Genomic DNA, 17,284 nt, shown 5'->3' with positions numbered 1-17,284 from the left:
AACATTTTTACTTATTAACTAGACCTAATGTTTAATTATATGTGTCGTTTTCAAGCAAACAGTCCCCCTTTGTCGCCATAAGGACGCTTTAATGACAGGTTATTCGTATAAAAGTAAGCAAAAATCGTCCTTATGGTACTAGAATTCAACACATATTAGGATATCACAACAAATCCTGACACCTTCGCCAGCTGATGGGCTAGGGGACTTCAATATAAAACAGCTTAGTCACTAATAGTTAGTCAGTATTTTCTAAAAGCCACTGCCAAAGCATTGACCTTTCAATCCAGTGGGAGAACTGATAAGACATCAGTGGTCAAGGTGCTGGCTGTACACTCGTCGAGAGACCCCGAGGCAGACCGAGAACGAGTGTGTACATGCTGCTCTCTTCTTGTCTCGCAGGTACTCATCTCGTCTCGCGCTTCTCCGACTGAATCGGAGTGGTGCCGAGACTCTCGACGAGTGTGTACAGCCGACATGAAGGTTTGTCTCTTCTAATCTGCCAATGCCTTCGGCAGCGTCTCCCCGCACGGCCCCTGGAAGTAGTAGCTGAAGGCGTGCGTGGCGGGCGTGGGCTCCAGGTTGAACTCGGCCACCGTGGCGCCGCGCGCCGCCGCCGCCGGCGCGAACATGGCCGCCGGGTACACCACCGACGACGTTCCCACTACTAGGCACACGTCGCAGGAGGACATTGCTGATTCTGAAACACGTTTCATACTTAATCCACGGCTGTACACAACACACTTATCGGCGTCTCGGGCGGGGTCTCTCGACGAGTGTGTACCTACGGCATTACATCCCGGAAAGGTTGAGCATGCTAGTGCGACAAGAGGTTATAAATAAATAAAATTTGGAAATAGAAAATTTCGATTCTTATATAAAAAATATGAGAAGACTGAAATGAAATTCGCAATTTTGGAAACTTCCCGACATCACATCAGTTTGTCAACTTATGAGTCAATTTACCTGTTTTCTCAAGCACAGCTGATTCCAAACTTTCTCCAAACCACACAATGTGGGGCCGCAGCAGTCCTTTGCACTCAGGTTTCTTACAGTGTGGCAGATCTCTTACTGGGATATCAGAGCCTACTTGATCAACTTCTGGTGCTCCACGATTTTCTAAAGCCTGCAAAGTAACCAGTATTGTAAGAATAAGTGAGATCTTCATGTTCTTGGCTGACTGAGTTTATAAAATTAATATATACCAGTATATACCTACCTTAATTTATTTATAGAGTTCATAGAGAAATATTTAAATGAGTGCTTTTTAACATTTTAATAAATCCTGTTCCAGGCTCAATAGAATTTACTAATTAACTGCTAATTATAGTCTTAAAATACCTTACAAATCGGGCTGTCAGTGTTAACCAACACTTCCTTGCATTTGGTGCACCGGGTCTTGTACAAGCTGCCGTGGAGCTCTAGTAAGTTCTTTGTCCCTGCCCTGGCATGCAGTCCGTCAACATTCTGTGTAATCACTGTGACTGTCTTGTCTGGGTGTTTTGCTTCATATTGGGCTATGGCTATGTGGCCCTGGAATGATAAGGATTTTATTAAAGTTGATCCTAGAGTTCCTAGACATTTAAATGAACAGTCCATCAGTTTTGGCCATTACCGCATTAGGTTGAGCTTTAGCCGCCACCTCTCGTCTGTAATGATAGAACTCCCACACCAGCGCCGGCGTTGTCCCGAACGCCTCGGGCGTCGCCAAACTTGCCGATTGGTACTTCCTCCACATGCCACCAGCCCCACGGAACGTTGGTATACCAGATTCAGCACTTATACCAGCCCCGGAAAGGAACACTATATTATTGGCAGATTTTAAAGTTTGCTTGAACTTTGCCATGTCGCTGGATTGCCTTGCAGCCATGATTACAGGAGCGTGAGTAAGTAGTTTCCTTTTGACAGTGGTTAACAAATTTATGCACATATTTTGTTAATGTATTTGTTTTGCACAGTGTTGATCAACTCCAATTCAACACTGTGTGTGTCAGTGTGTGATGTGTCAATGTCACTGTCAGCTGCTTATACATTTTTTTTATTCGTCCTTTCTGCACAGGCTAAGACCAAAGGCCATACTGCCTCGTCTTTGGCAGCTGGGCTATAACCTCAGAATAATTAATAGTACTACCGTACAGAAAGGAAACTTCCTACAAAAACGAAGTTTGACAGCGGTTCAGGGTCGAATCATGCTGTCCCTTTCTAATATATGGCACTATCCCTTTCGGCTATTTAGGGTTGTCAAAAATCAAGTGATTATCTTATCTGTGGTCGTGCACGCAAAAGGAAGTCAAGTGGTGCCAATGCCAACCCTAATAATTGCTCGGAGCAATGCTGAGCCGAGTTTGACCGAAGTCAGGAGTTTCGCACCCCTGCTATAACCGCGAAAATCGAAGTTCGCAAATTGCGGGCATTTTTCTCTGTCATTTTAATTACGCCTTCATTGGAGTGAAAGAGAAAGATCCCCGCAATTTGCGAATTTCGTTTTTCGGGGTAGGCCAAGGCCCCTACGCTGTCTGTTCTCTTTGACGGCGCAGCAACTAGTATCATTTCTCTCTTCTTGCTCTTTCAAAAATGCCGTTTGTCAAAAAAGGACAACCATACTGTTGACAAGATGGACTTCAAATCCAGGTGTCCCCTTTTTAGGTAGACCCAGGTTGTGTATGTGTGCGTAAAAACGTATATGTGTGCTCTTTTAGAGATGTGAAAAGTCGATTTTAATCATGTTATATATCGATAAACGCTACACAGCGGAACGCAATATCGATTAATTGAAGCTTCAATATCTTCGTTAAACATAAACATAATTGAAATGCTAATGGATAATGAATATATTATAATATAATAAAATAATTCAATTATTGCGGAACACCTATTTTACATTACAATACAATACTCTTTATTGCACACCTCACATACACGTAGTTTACAATAAATGAACAATAACATAAACAAAGACAATAGAGGTAACAACAGGCGGTCTTATCGCTTAAGAGCGATCTCTTCCAGACAACCTTTGGGTATCGGAGACATAAGAATTAGAATATACGTATATTACGTACGTATATTTTAGTAGGTATTTATGTATTTTAATTAAATATCTGAACTTTCCCTTGGTTCCCTGCTGGGGCGTGACTATGAAATTGTGATCTGATAACCACAATAAAGAATAAAAGCGTTTTTGTTCATTTTAGGTATCGTTAAACCTTTGAAGTAAAATTAAAATTGCAAGAAATGTCGATAGTTTATCGATATGACTTTATCGACATGGCTACAGCAAGGTGGGCCACATTGTTAATCGTACACTAAACAAAAGTGGTCCCACTGACAGCTCGCTTGGAAGGTATCTCTGCATATTATTATATCTATGGGGTAGGCCCTCAGCGTGCCTCAGTAGGGCTACCGCCAATACCGAAAATCGTCAATTGCGGGCATTTTTGTCTGTCACTCTAATTACGCCTTCATTGGAGTAAAAGAGTAAGATCCCCGCAATTTGCGAATTTCGGTTTTCGCGGTAGCCCCTCTGCTTATACTTACCAACTGTCAAAATCACTGGCATTGTTTTTTTTTTATCGTTTGACTACGCATGAATGCAAGTATATTTGGCTAACAATGGAGTTAAAACCAAATAGTAAAGTATGTTAAAACCAAGTTAAAACGCCCATTTGATGACTCACTAAACTCTAAATCATAATTAGATTCCAAAAAATGTTGCCACTGCAATAATTTGTTTGTAAAATAGTAAATTCTATTTTATAAATAAATAGGCTAAGATAATTTATTTATTGGAAATTTTACGCCTACGATTTAAAAAAGTACTTTTATTTACTTATTTTTACATAAATACAAGACGCGCTATTAAAAAGTGGCAACATTGTCTTATTTTTTTGGAATCTATTTATGATTTTTAGAGTATACAGCTCGAACTTTTGGAATCTAAATCTATTTTAGCTTAGCTTTTTGACTATAAATTAGCAGTTGGTACTCGTTTTACCATTTCTGCATCACCATTAAAAGTTAAAAAAAAATACGGATTGTAGGCGCGGAAGGTAGTAACTTGTAGGTTAAATTGTATACCTAACAATACCAAGAACCTCACCAGTGAAACGCCTCATACGCATACTACTGACACCTAGTAGAAGCAATGAACATTAAGCATTGCGATACCACTAGCGACCTCATGCGACGAGTGGCGAATCTGGTAGTACCCCAATATCCCAGGAGATGTCTTTTAAGATGTTGTGTGTCGCCGCTAAAGTCGATTATTTGTCGAAAAAGATCCTAAATTCCAGCGATAAAGTCAAAACTGTATGGCAAGTTATCAGCAATGAAACTGGAAAACGTAAACTGAAGGATCCGCACTACAACCTACGAATTGCTGACACTTTAGTAAGTTCTGACCGTGAAGTGGCAGATCATTTTGAGCGGTTTTTCTCGAATATCCCGGTAGAAACAACAAGATCCCTTAATTCATCGCCAGACGTCGCTGAAGAAATTTTGAAGACAAATGTGGCAGAATGTACAGAAATCTTCAAATTTTCGTATGTCTCTCCGAATATAGTTCTTAAGACTTTTAGGTCTTTAAATTTAAAGAAAACAGAAGATCTTTGGGGCCTGTCTGTCAAAGTATTAGATTCCATTATTGAGTCAATTACACCATACTTAGCTGAGATTTTCAACAGATGCATTGATGCTGGAATTTTTCCAGATATTATGAAACATAGCAAAATTATCCCTCTGTTTAAATCAGGAACAAGAACAGATCCCACGAACTTTAGACCGATTTCAATACTACCGGCATTAAGCAAAGTGTTCGAGAAACTTATTCTAATTCAACTATTGTCACATTTCAACAGAAACAAACTGCTTGATAGCAATCAATTTGGTTTCACCAAAGGTCGATCAACTACTGACGCCGGTGCGGTACTTCTAAAACACATCTTTGATGCCTGGGAAAAAGCTCAAGATGCTGTTGGAATTTTCTGTGATCTGTCAAAGGCATTTGATTGCGTTGATCACGAAAATTTAAAGAGAAAATTAAGCCGCTATGGGATAAAAGCTAGTGCCCTTGACCTGGTCTCATCGTACCTTTCGGATAGAACTCAGCGAGTAGTTATTAATGGAACTCAATCGGCGGGGTCCCCGGTAGCCCTCGGAGTGCCTCAAGGTTCAATTCTTGGTCCCTTCCTGTTTTTGGTATACATTAATGACTTACCAAAAGTTGTGCAAGATAGACATGATATAGTGTTATTTGCAGATGACACTTCCCTTATATTTAAAGTGGACAGAAAGGAAAATAGCTTCGAGAGCATTAATGACGCGCTATCAACCATAGTAAACTGGTTTACGGCAAACAATTTGCTTTTGAACGCCAAGAAAACCAAATGCATCAAGTTTACGCTACCTAACGTCAAGCAGGTAAATAACAGCAAGATTAAAATAAAAGGTGATACGCTGGAATTTGAGGATCGAACTGTTTTCCTGGGAGTCACTCTAGACTCCAAACTGCAATGGCATGCACATATAGGCACTCTAGCCGGAAAACTTAGTTCAGCAGCCTATGCAGTGAGGAGAATCAAACAGCTAACAAACGTAGAGACGGCCAGGCTGGTATACTTTAGTTACTTCCATAGTGTTATGTCTTATGGAATTCTGTTGTGGGGAAAAGCGGCAGATATTCAGACAATATTTGTGCTGCAAAAACGAGCTGTACGTTCCATCTATGGACTGGGCGCTCGAGTATCCCTAAGAGAGAAATTCAAAGAAGTTAACATTCTTACCGTTGCATCTCAATACATACTAGAGAATATTATGTATGTTCGGAAAAACATCCACGAATTCAAGGTTAACAGTGATATCCATAACTATAACACTAGAAACAAACATAAGCTTGCTGTGCCCGCCCACCGCCTCCGTAAGGTTAGTACGTCTTTCGTCGGGAACTGTACACGTTTTTATAACAAAGTCCCCACTGATGTAGTGAATTTACCACTTCACAAATTTAAGTCGCACATTAAGCGCTCCTTGTTAAGTAAGGCGTACTACACTGTAAATGATTTTATAAACGATAGAGATGCCTTTAAGCAGGTAGCTTAATTTCATTAGTATAATAAGAGCTAAATAAATATAGTTTTTTTTTACATTGTGAATTAAATATGCTAGTGTCCAGTAGAATTGACACATGAGACAATGATGTTCTCGCTTGATTAAATTGTTTAATTTAATTTTAGTTTTGGACACTTGGAGACCTTATACATCTCTAAGTATTTATTTATTTATTTTATTTTTATTTTTGATTGTACATACCTATATTTTTAATGTTTCTGACACTTAATAGAGACCTTTACATCTCTAAGTCAACTTAGGCTAGTAATTATGTGAAGCTATACTGTCTTTTTATGTAACATACGAGCACAAAATGCCGTGTCTTACTGTTACATGTTATTACTATTTTAATATTATTATAGGCCGGAAGCTTGAACATGTCATGCTCGCTTAAAAGTCTTTACTTACGGTGGCGTCGTTGATCGGGTCGCCACTTTCCCGAATGAAGGTTGAGGGAGGCGATGGCTGAGATACGCGTCATACTCGTGAACGGGTGCTGTTTGTGGAGACTGGTCTGTTTAAGCTAACACAAGCTATTATACTTAGTAACTTTATTTTTATTAATTAATTACAGTGAGACGCCTCATTCTGCTCTCGTATGTTTCTTTTCTCTTAATGAATGTATTAATTATACAGGATATTGACTCTTGGAGACCCTATACATCTCTAAGGATAACTTGATAAACTATATAATCTTATAGTTCTGACACCTAGAGACATTTACACCTCTAAATATTATAGATTTTTTTTTTTGTGTTTTGTATCTGTATTTTTTATGTAATTCGACATTAAGAGACCATATACATCTCTTAGTAATTGTACCTAATACGTTAGATTGAATTGTTAGTTTTATTTTATAAAATTGTTGATGTTATTATTTTTGCTTATATGTAAATTCAATGATGACGTGTAAAAGTGCCCTTGTGGCCTATTTGCTGAATAAATGTTGATGTTGATGTTGATGATGTTTGATGTCGCTATTGAGGCCCAATACAAATCGTAGATCGCGGTGTTAAGATTTTTCTTGTTTTGGTTAGGTCCGCGTCTAAACTCTGTTTCGAATCATATGGATTGATCTCACTGGTCTTAATCTACTCTAATAATAGCCCAAGCCCACTACTTCCCTTTCCCTTGTGAAATTGGAACTTTGTACTTTGACATTGTATAGGCATTAGGCATTATCACTAACGATCTTCTCACGTTTTTTTCCTTCATTGAAAGGCCTTTTACCGGTAGGCTATTTAGCCTAACCTTTAGGTCTTCATCGTGCGCTTCTGTTCGACTACATTAGTTTTTGTGTTTGACAATGGGGCAAAGTTGTTCTTTAGCCCCTCGGCCTCGTCGTGCTATTGATACTCGAGCAAGCGAAAGATGCGAAATCGAACCACGAGCGCAGCGAGTAATTTTAAACTGTAATCTTAAGCGTTGCGAGGGCTTCATTGCACGAGGGTTAAAGAAATGTTGCTACCGAGTAGACCATAAAAAAATCACCACACTACGCGAGGAAGATATTAGCTCAATAACATTACAAATCTAATTTAAATGACCGCTATTAAATATTTATGATTCCAAATCATTACTTAAAAGTTAAAAAAAGTTCTTCTTCCTCGCGTTATCCCGGCATTTTGCCACGGCTCATGGGAGCCTGGGGTCCGCTTGACAACTAATCCCATGATTTGACGTAGGAACTAGTTTTTACGAAAGCGACTGCCATCTGACCTTCCAACCCAGAGGGGAAACTAGGCCTTATTGGGATTAGTCCGGTTTCCTCACGATGTTTTCCTTCACCGAAAAGCGACTGGCAAATATCAAATGACATTTCGTACATAAGTTCCGAAAAACTAATTGGTACGAGCCGGGGTTCGAACCCGCGACCTCCGGATTGAAAGTCGCACGCTCTTACCGCTAGGCCACCAGCGCTTCAAAAAAGTATAAAAGTTAAAAAAAGTAATTTCTACAAAACATCAACACGCGGAAACAACTCAGAATTCGCATCAAATTACTTAGCCACACTTGTGAATAAAATGCAACGTCATCTTGAGTTTTTGAAGATTGAGAAGGCCTTTAGGCAGGTGTGGTGAAAAATATTTTGTATTTACAAATTATGATAGATGAAATTTGTTACCTATGACGTGGCAGACAGTTGTGCGAGTGAATACAATTTACAGTTAAGGCTTTCCTTCCGCTCCATTGTTCTGTAAGTCGATCTCGCGCTGCTGAAAGGGTAGGTACTCGCTTCAACAGTAGATTCCTGATAAGGCTTTCATATAAGGATCTTTAGAAACTTTAGTTAAAACTTTTGATCGCTTATGAAAGTGAATAGGTAGGTACAATCTAATGTAAACACCGCATTATGACCAAGGAGATAAAATGTTTTATTTTTTTATATGTTTTTATCTCTACACTCGTCAAAGATAAGCATAAGAGTGTGTTCACAACTCCTCGCTGCAGGCTTACGGCTGCGGTGCCTCTCATAATATAATAAACACCTGTATGCTTTGTGAACGAGCCATTGACGTCAGCACCACAACCTGGTTTAAAAACCTCGTAAGCCAACCACCTAAGCTTTCAAAAACGCACCTTAACACAGGTAAGTAAAGTTGCTACTGAGTTTTATGTTGTCTATGGTTTTATGTCTTTTCTGATTGGTCGCCGCGCCGAAGGGTTGCACATGCGTGGTAAAGGACGACGCCAGAGATTGTCAGAACGCGGTACTCTGTCTCGGAGGGTGATCGTGTAGCGCGTTGTTCGCGAACTTAGCATCGCGCGGAAACCGTATTAACCGGTAAGTGAGATATTAGAATAATTATTTATTAAATTTGATTACAGGTCGTCGCGTGGAATTTTCTTTGGAATTTCTATTATGTTATTGGATGAGGTAGAGAAAGCAGTAAAATTGTTTTATGCTTGATATTTATGCCGGTAGGTAACAAGGAACATTACTACGGTTTTATTTATCAATTTCTTATAATATTAAGTTATGTGAAGAAGGTTTCTATTTGTCACTAGGGACGGTACAATTAGTGAATATTGTTTCTGTAATGCTATTACACTTTGTGATGTTGAAGAGGGTTCCAGACCCGTAAGGAAATAATTCGTTTATTAAGCCTAACAGATGCACGGCTCAAAATATTTATTTACGATACAAGTACGGAAAAGAGGAAATCCGAAACGAGTGGCTATAAATTAAAACACGACCGAAGGGAGTGTTTTAAATCGACACGAGCTGCGAATTACCTATTCGCACGTGTATCGTACAACGTTTTACAGTACATATGGCCTTTTAAACTTTTGACATACGCACGAAAAGTGCTATTTTACGCACTAGTGCGTGAAAATAGGACCATAATGTACTCTAAAAATATTTTTTAGGTACTTAACTGTTATGTCCTAAAAATAGACAACTCGGAACTAGTTATGTCCTAAAATATAGAACTCAAATATCGGATCTTGTTTATAACTTGGATATATATTTATATTCTTATTCAATATTTCTGAACTATTAATCAGTTTTATTACTAACAAACATATTTCTTCACAAAATCTTAATATTTATACATATCGTACTTGAATATATCTTACCGAAGTTTCATCTAAAACGTCATTTTATTTTTGTACTTAACATTCTAATACTAATTACTGATGAACATTATTTCAACATAAAAAAATACAACAATAATACATCTAAGAATAAGCGCCACTTTTCACTTTGAGATAGTTCATTCATTGACCAAGTCTAACGTGTAGCTAGCTGCAAAATTGCATGGACACATTATGAACAGAATTCATTCATACTCTGATCATGCACTTTAGTTTCTGGGTGTAAAATTTTGATATATAAATGACGTCATTTATTTATCATTCGCGCGAGGTTTTCGCTCCTACTTATCCGTATGTCGGCGCGATTCGGAAAATGAATTAGAGATTAACTAGATACGATATAGTAAAGATATGTGAATGTGACGTCCCATGGGTAATGGTACCTTATGGCGATTGGCGCTTACGCTATTATTAACGTCGCTCCAATATTATTGCGGCGCTATGCGACGTAAGCGCCAGCCGCCATAAGGTACCTTTTTCCGTGGAACGTCACATAACTTTACTATTTCATATCTAGTGAATCTCTAATTAATTTCCCAAATCGCGGCGCCAGCCGCCATAAAGTACCTTTTGCCGTGGAACGTCACATATCTTTACTATTTCATATCTAGTGAATCTCTTATTCATTTCCCGAATCGAGCCGTAAGTGTGTATTGGCACGAGCGAGGCGCACGGGCGAATGATAGCGTATCATTAAATAATCAAAATTTTTGATTTCATTTGAATTGACCTAACGTACCAGGCCAATTCTAACGTACACTGATATCAGATGACATTTGACTGATGTCATTCAGTTATCGTGCATTTCGCTTGTACTTGTCTGTAGGTACATATATGTAACGGCGCAGGCGAGACGCACGATAACTAAATAACATGATTCAAATATCATTCCGATGCCAGTATACGTTCGAATTGGCCTGTCCGTTTATAATCGCACTATTTGAAATTAAATGCGTAGCTTGCTACGCGTCTACGCTTGCTACGGCGTAGCATTGTTTGCGTAGAATAATGCTCAGACCTGCTACGTAGTTTTTCTTAACGCATTTCTGGCAAGAGGCAGCGCTAGCTACGCGCTACGTTTTGTTACCGATAACACGTTTTTTCCGCTTTGTAGCGAAAAACGCCTACGATGAGATAAAACGCCTAGCAGAGAATGTGTTATAAACTAATAAATTCAAGCTGAATACTTGAAGTTCTTAAAGTAATTAAATTGCTGTTTACATAAAACGATAAACGTGTACGCTTTCTTGAACCTAAACAAATATAAAGAAGCGCAACATGTGCGGTAAATTGGACACTTGAGCAAAGTTATAAGCATTTGCTAGCTAATAGCAAAGCTACAGGACTGAGACAACTAAATTATGAAGTTTTTAGGTATTTAAAATCATAAGGTTAGTTTTCTTGTTCGCTGATTCAACACATAACAATATTTGATAATTTTATTCTTCTTCTTTCTTTCCCCTGCCCTTATCCCACGTTATGTGGGGTCGGCACAACATGTTTTTCTCTTCCATTCTCCTCTGTCTTTCGTCTCCTCAGCACTCACTCCTTTCTTTCTCATATCCTCTTTCACACAATCCATCCATCGTTTTTTGGGTCTACCATACGCTCTCCGTCCATCAACATGCATCCCTAACATTCTTTTGCCTATATGGCATTCATCCCTCCTCATTACATGCCCATACCACGCTAACCTAGTACTCCTCATTTTCTCCGTTACTGGAGCTACTTTCAAACTTCCTCTTATATACTCATTCTTAATACGATCCTTTCTCGTCACTCCACACATCCATCTCAGCATTCTCATTTCCGCTGCGTGCACTCTTCTTTCATCCACTACTTTCGACGCCCAGCATTCTGATCCATACATTACAACAGGTCTCACGATCGTTCTGTATATTTTCCCCTTAAGTTTAAGGGGCATTCGTGGATCGCAAGTTGTTCCAGAGACCTGTCGCCATTTCATCCATCCCACATTTATTCTATTTTTTACGTCTCGGTCGATGTTTCCGTCACTTTGGATCAATGACCCATGATAATTTTATTCTATGAAGTCTTAATTCAAAGTCGACGAGAAGAGAATGTTTCTTCAAAGAGTTACATGATATAGTAGCTTGGTAGATTAATAACAAAATTCCTAATATTTTTCTTCACCAAACAGTTACTTGCTCGGTGAATATTAAATGATATTTCGTAGGTAGGTTCAATCAGCAGCAGAAGTTGCTAAGCGGGCAAGGTTTTCAAAATCATCTTGACGCGACTTTATTGTTAAGAGAATAAGAGCGTGTCAAGGTAATTTTGAACAGCTCGCCCGCTTAGCAACTTCTGCTGCTTACTGTACATGAGTTCCAAAAAAACTTATTGGTACTATCCCGGTTCTAACCTACGACGTTAGGAGCCCGCACGACAAGAAAATATAGATAAGAAACCTAATAATATTAAGGCTATTGTTAAAAAGGCACTGATAGAGATAAATGTAAAAAGACTCAGTAAGCATGTAAAAACACTTAATGGTAATGTTCAATAATTTTGATAGGGGTTGCTCCCCATGTCCCTTAGTTCTAATAATCTTAAAAATGTAAGATTAGTTCTAAGTTAATTGTATGTTTATTCTATTTTAAAACTAAACAGTTTAAATTTTTTTCACATACCGCTGAATTACAGGTTCTAGGTATAAACATTTCAAACAAAGGTCAACCATCATTTGTTAACCTGCGGCTGAAGTATCAAGAAATAATAAAACCCTGAAACTTGGCAAGTCTTGCGAAGTCCGCAACAGTTTGCTAAATTAGGCAAACATTTTGAGTTCTAAGCTTGGAAGGGTTTCACACAAACTTGGGAAGGATAATGTAAACTTTTGTTGATGAATCATTGCGTTATTTTGGGTAAATATTTATAGGTTTTTAATGAAAATGTTTTTTTTTTTAATCTACGGCAATGCCTCTTACTGATGTTCTTTTTCGGGTGTATTTTCTATGAGGGACTACTTCTAATTTAATTTAAGATTCCAACAGATATATTAATAAAAAAAAATAAAAAAAAACTCATTGCTCCAGTAGACAAGACTCGAACTTGCGATCTTTTGGAACACCGGTACAATAACTCTCATCCAACTGAGCTATCGAAGCTTACCAGAACCGTGTGAATTTTTACATACTTTCCTTTTGTTAACACGCCTTAGAGAGTCGTATAGCGACTTCTACCGTAAGAATCTTAACGGAACCGGTGTCTTAGTTACGTTGAGATTCAAAGTAACGATGTGCTGATCTATTATATACTAAAGAAAACTTAACTAAATGAGCAGTTTACCAAAACACATTATTCCGTGATGAATAAAAAGTTCAATTAATCCTATCATAGTTATGTTAACAACAGATGGCGCTAGCTCTAAGATCTTAATTATTTTAATTGTTTTTGAAATATAATGAAATAATATGCATAGCAAATAACTTCTAATTAGCATTTAAAATAATTATGCTTGTGAGGTCACTTAACTTTTTCAATATATATTTTTTGTTTAATTTTAGTTAGCAGTTGTAAAATAGTATTTGGCTTCTAAAAGAAACTCCAAAGATTTAATTCTAGTAAGTGATAAGGCAGGCAAACGAGCGGTGGTGGCCGAGTGGATATGACGTCCGACTTTCAATCCGGAGGTCGCGGGTTCAAATCCTGGCTCGTACCAATGAGTTTTTCGGAACTTATGTACGAAATATCATTTGATATTTACCACTAGCTTTTCGGTGAAGGAAAACATCGTGAGGAAACCTGCATACATCTGCGAAGAAATTCAAAGGTGTATGTGAAGTCCCCAATCCGCATTGGGCTAGCGTGGGGACTATAGCCCAAGCCCTCTCGCGCATGAGAGGAGGCCTGTGCCCAGCAGTGGGACGTATATAGGCTGAAATGATGAAGTGATAAGAAAAATTCAATTCGACTGACTTTGTCAGTTGTTCTGAAACTAGATGAAACCTCATTGGCTTATTGGAACAGAGACTAACGAAAAAAAATGTGTTACGCACTATATATTTGTAACTTACCTACTATCTAAAACCTATATACTTAAAATAAACCTTATTTCTTTAGATTTGTACAAGTGGCCTAGCACTGATTAGAGCGGTCCTCGAGTTCTTGGTACGGTATATTATAGAGGAACCTCCCTTCACAAATTCTGCCTCAAAGAAACTGTAGGCGTTGCTGGAAAAATAAAAGATTATTTTTTTAATAAAGTGTCGCTGAGACTAAAATTTACAGAACGAACTAAAATTTTAACGAATAGAAAGTCCTCCGATTATCGATGTGTAACTTTAAAATGTATTGTAAATTGTAATGAAAATAAATGCGACATAATTTTACCTCCATAACCGTAATTTTTTAAGGAAATCTTTTCTGTTTTCTTAAATTTTCTAAATAATATGTGGCTTAACAAAAAAATTCATTTTCAATTTCCTCTTACCTGAAGGCCTGTGCGTAATATTAAATGTGAACACAAATGCTATTTTATTTACATTATCTTGATGGAACGTAGCGGTTATGCTTTTAGGTGAAATCAGGGCGAATTAATGTCATTGTTTTGTTTGACAAAATTATATAAATTCTTTGCGCGTATTTTCCAACTCAGATCGTTTGTACTGTAAAGGTTGCAAGCCTTTTTTTTAATCTGTGACTGGTTAGTCACGATATTTAAATTTAAAATATGAGCCCGCTGTCAAATGGAACGCGGTGCGGAATCGGCATTCGGTTAGAGGCAGCCATCGAGTGTTGACACTGTTTGTGATCTTACTGAAATAATATACAGTATAATTGATTTCCTGCGTCTCTATGCCCTCAGCGTCCTCCCTTATAGGCCGTCCCCTTTACAGTACACACCGTGCCAGAAAGAGTTGAGATGGGTTATAAATAATAGCAAACAAGCGATGAATTAACTAGGTATATTTACTTTGTTTGAAAGGATTTTGTCCAAGTCTATTTAAAGATAAATTAGATAGCTTTGAGATAATCTAACTTTTAGACAGCTGTCCTTTCCTTAAAGGAGACCAATTAAAATTTTTAAAGAGATAAATATCTAGGTTTTATTAAAATATCAAAGACTATTTTTGTTTCATCTCATGTTCGTTGAATTTTCTTCATAAATCATCAAAAGTACAAAAACTAAAATAAAATAATAAAGTAAGTTCCTAAGTAATTTAAGTATTCACCCATTCTGATTCAGTACGATTTAAATACAACTTATGAGATTTCAATACGTGGAAAACGTACCGTATAGTAGCTGTTTTATTGAATTCTAAAGGTTTATCTAAAAATAGATCCTTTTATCAGCTGACAGCGGGGAATTGCTACCATCTTAAAGTTTGCGGGATAAGCACTGAGTGCCCCTTTTAACTCTCCTTTTATTATTTTTATCATGATGAAAAACTTCATTAAGATAAAAAAAATGTGTCATTTATAGATTTTTTAATCAAGCACCGATTTTAAGCTAAAAAATTCAATTAATGACGTTTTATCACAGCGAAAACAAAGAACAGAATAAGTTTTCTGTGTTAATTTTTATTTTAAAATGTACACTTCGCGGTACTACCTAATAAGGTATTAATTTTCAATAATTGAAGTGAAAAGCAGGCCACGACAATAACTATGGTTAATTTTTGTACAAAATTGGTTTCCAACAAGCATACCATTATCATTACCATTACCAACCTTAATAAGTTTTCGGCAAACATTTTCATTTTCATCGCTGACTGTACTTTTCTTACGACAGACAACTAATACTCATCGAGACAATTCTAAAAACCCCTAACACAATTAGGTTGCGTTGTTTCATCACAGAGTTCCTATGGCCACCTCCTGTCTCTATCATCAGATCAGCTTGATGGTACCATAATATTGCATTGTCATCCGATTTATACATGCATGCAAAATTTCAGCTCAATCGGAAACCGGGAAGTGGATCAAATTTATCTTGCAAGATTTGATTACAGACAGACAACGGTCAGGTGAAACTAAATAAAAGCTTGTAAAAAAGGTCTTTACCTAGGGCTCGGTTCCATATAGGCATCTCATACGATTACAATTTTCGCCTTAATACAAATAAGTAAGAAGAGTGTAAATATAACAATATAATATACAACTGTACAATTTCCTATAAATACATACTATCTCCTTGAGGTACCTACCAATTTTATCAATAAAAATAAAATACTCCATTTTCCAACCTAAATAGCAGATGAGTTAACCAAGCGCGGGTATTCCATTCGGATTCAATTTACGCCGTGAGTGATTTGAAAGTCAAATCACCGAAAACCAGATACCCGGAATAAGGTTTCAATGCTTTTTATTTAGGTAAGTTTCGGGTTTTGACATGAGTTTGACAAATAAAATGATACCAGTGGGCTCAGCACGGTTCCATTTTTATCGACTATCACTATGCGCGTCCCTTTCGCACTTACATACTTGTTAGAAAGTGACAGGCATGGTGACAAGGGATAAAAACGCGACCGTGCTAAGCCGCCAGGAATAGCAAAGAAAAAATAGTCACGGTATATGTCGATAAAATGATATCGATAAGTAACATATTGCACTTACTACCCATGTCATAATTATTTTATACACAAACGATTTTGATTTATATGAATGTGACGAGAAAAGTGGTTGATTCGATTGTAAGATTGTGACGTTACCGATCAAATCAGGAGGTGCGGATGCGAAACTGACAAATTTCAATGTTAGTATGCACGTTTGGGGGCAAGTTGTTTATTTCAAGAGCTCTGTTGTCGCCATAAATCTAAAATTGGTGATTTAATTTTATACATGTCGCCGGTAGATGAGATTGATCCATAATTATTTAAATTCTGACCTAATTGTCAACTTGAATGTCCAGTTTAGGGACTGGTCTTTACAATCGAAGCAATAGGGATCACCGAGACGATTTTTTTTTACGTCCGCACCACACAAATTAAATGAGAAATTAATCACGTACGAAATATTTCCCCATCTGGGCCGGCCTTTTTTTGTATTTTGAGTCACAATCATGCACTGTTTCTATGTTATCACCTACAATTTGTTACTCTAACTGTAAGCTTTCTTAACAAATAAAACAAAATAAATATAATAAAATATAGATGGTATAGAATCTTGTCAGTAGAAAAAGGCGAGAAAATAAATTTTTTTATGAGACGATATCCCTTCGCGCCTACATTTTTCAAATTTGCCGCCTTTTTCTACTGACAAGATCTGCTTGACCAACTATATTAATTTAATTACAATATGTTTATCCAATATCCTTGTCTCTATTACTATAAAATTGCACAATTTTCGAAATACCAAGTAACATTTGTAAAATAATTTAAATTATTTAAAGATACATTTTAACTGACCGCGCAACAGTAGCGACGCCCCGCCCCTAGCGGTGAATTCTCGCGAGATTCTCTAATTCAAACTTTTTTGAAAATATCGATATGAACATCACTGGCCGAACTGTGGTATCATTTGTGCACACTGACCTGTCAATTTAGTTAGCGAGATTCTGGAGGCAACTGTAAACATGACACCGTATCGCGTATACCTACAGGACATTAATGAAAGA

At 37.5% G+C, this 17,284-nt stretch overlaps 2 protein-coding genes across 2 annotated transcripts in view; one reads left to right on the top strand and one right to left on the bottom strand.

Moving 5' to 3' along the window:
- Positions 1-468: 468 nt before the first annotated feature.
- On the bottom strand, positions 469-1,974 carry LOC134792402 (NAD-dependent protein deacylase-like). Its single transcript, XM_063763696.1, has 4 exons — positions 1,616-1,974; positions 1,342-1,533; positions 967-1,126; positions 469-700 (listed from the first exon to the last, which is right to left on the bottom strand). Exons 1-4 carry the CDS (start codon positions 1,928-1,930, stop codon positions 495-497), a joined length of 873 nt encoding a protein of 290 aa, XP_063619766.1. The 5' UTR covers positions 1,931-1,974; the 3' UTR covers positions 469-494.
- Positions 1,975-8,797: 6,823 nt separating this feature from the next.
- LOC134792377 (uncharacterized) overlaps positions 8,798-17,284 on the top strand; it is a 130,454-nt gene continuing 121,967 nt past the window's right edge. Inside the window, exon 1 of the mRNA XM_063763664.1 lies at positions 8,798-8,890. The gene's annotated coding sequence lies outside the window, so the exon portion shown is untranslated. The remainder of the gene's footprint in view (positions 8,891-17,284) is intronic.

The sequence above is a fragment of the Cydia splendana genome, chromosome 7 (genome assembly GCF_910591565.1).
Source record: "Cydia splendana chromosome 7, ilCydSple1.2, whole genome shotgun sequence".
Lineage (NCBI taxonomy): Eukaryota > Metazoa > Arthropoda > Insecta > Lepidoptera > Tortricidae > Cydia > Cydia splendana.
This window is presented reverse-complemented; position numbering and strand designations above follow the sequence as displayed.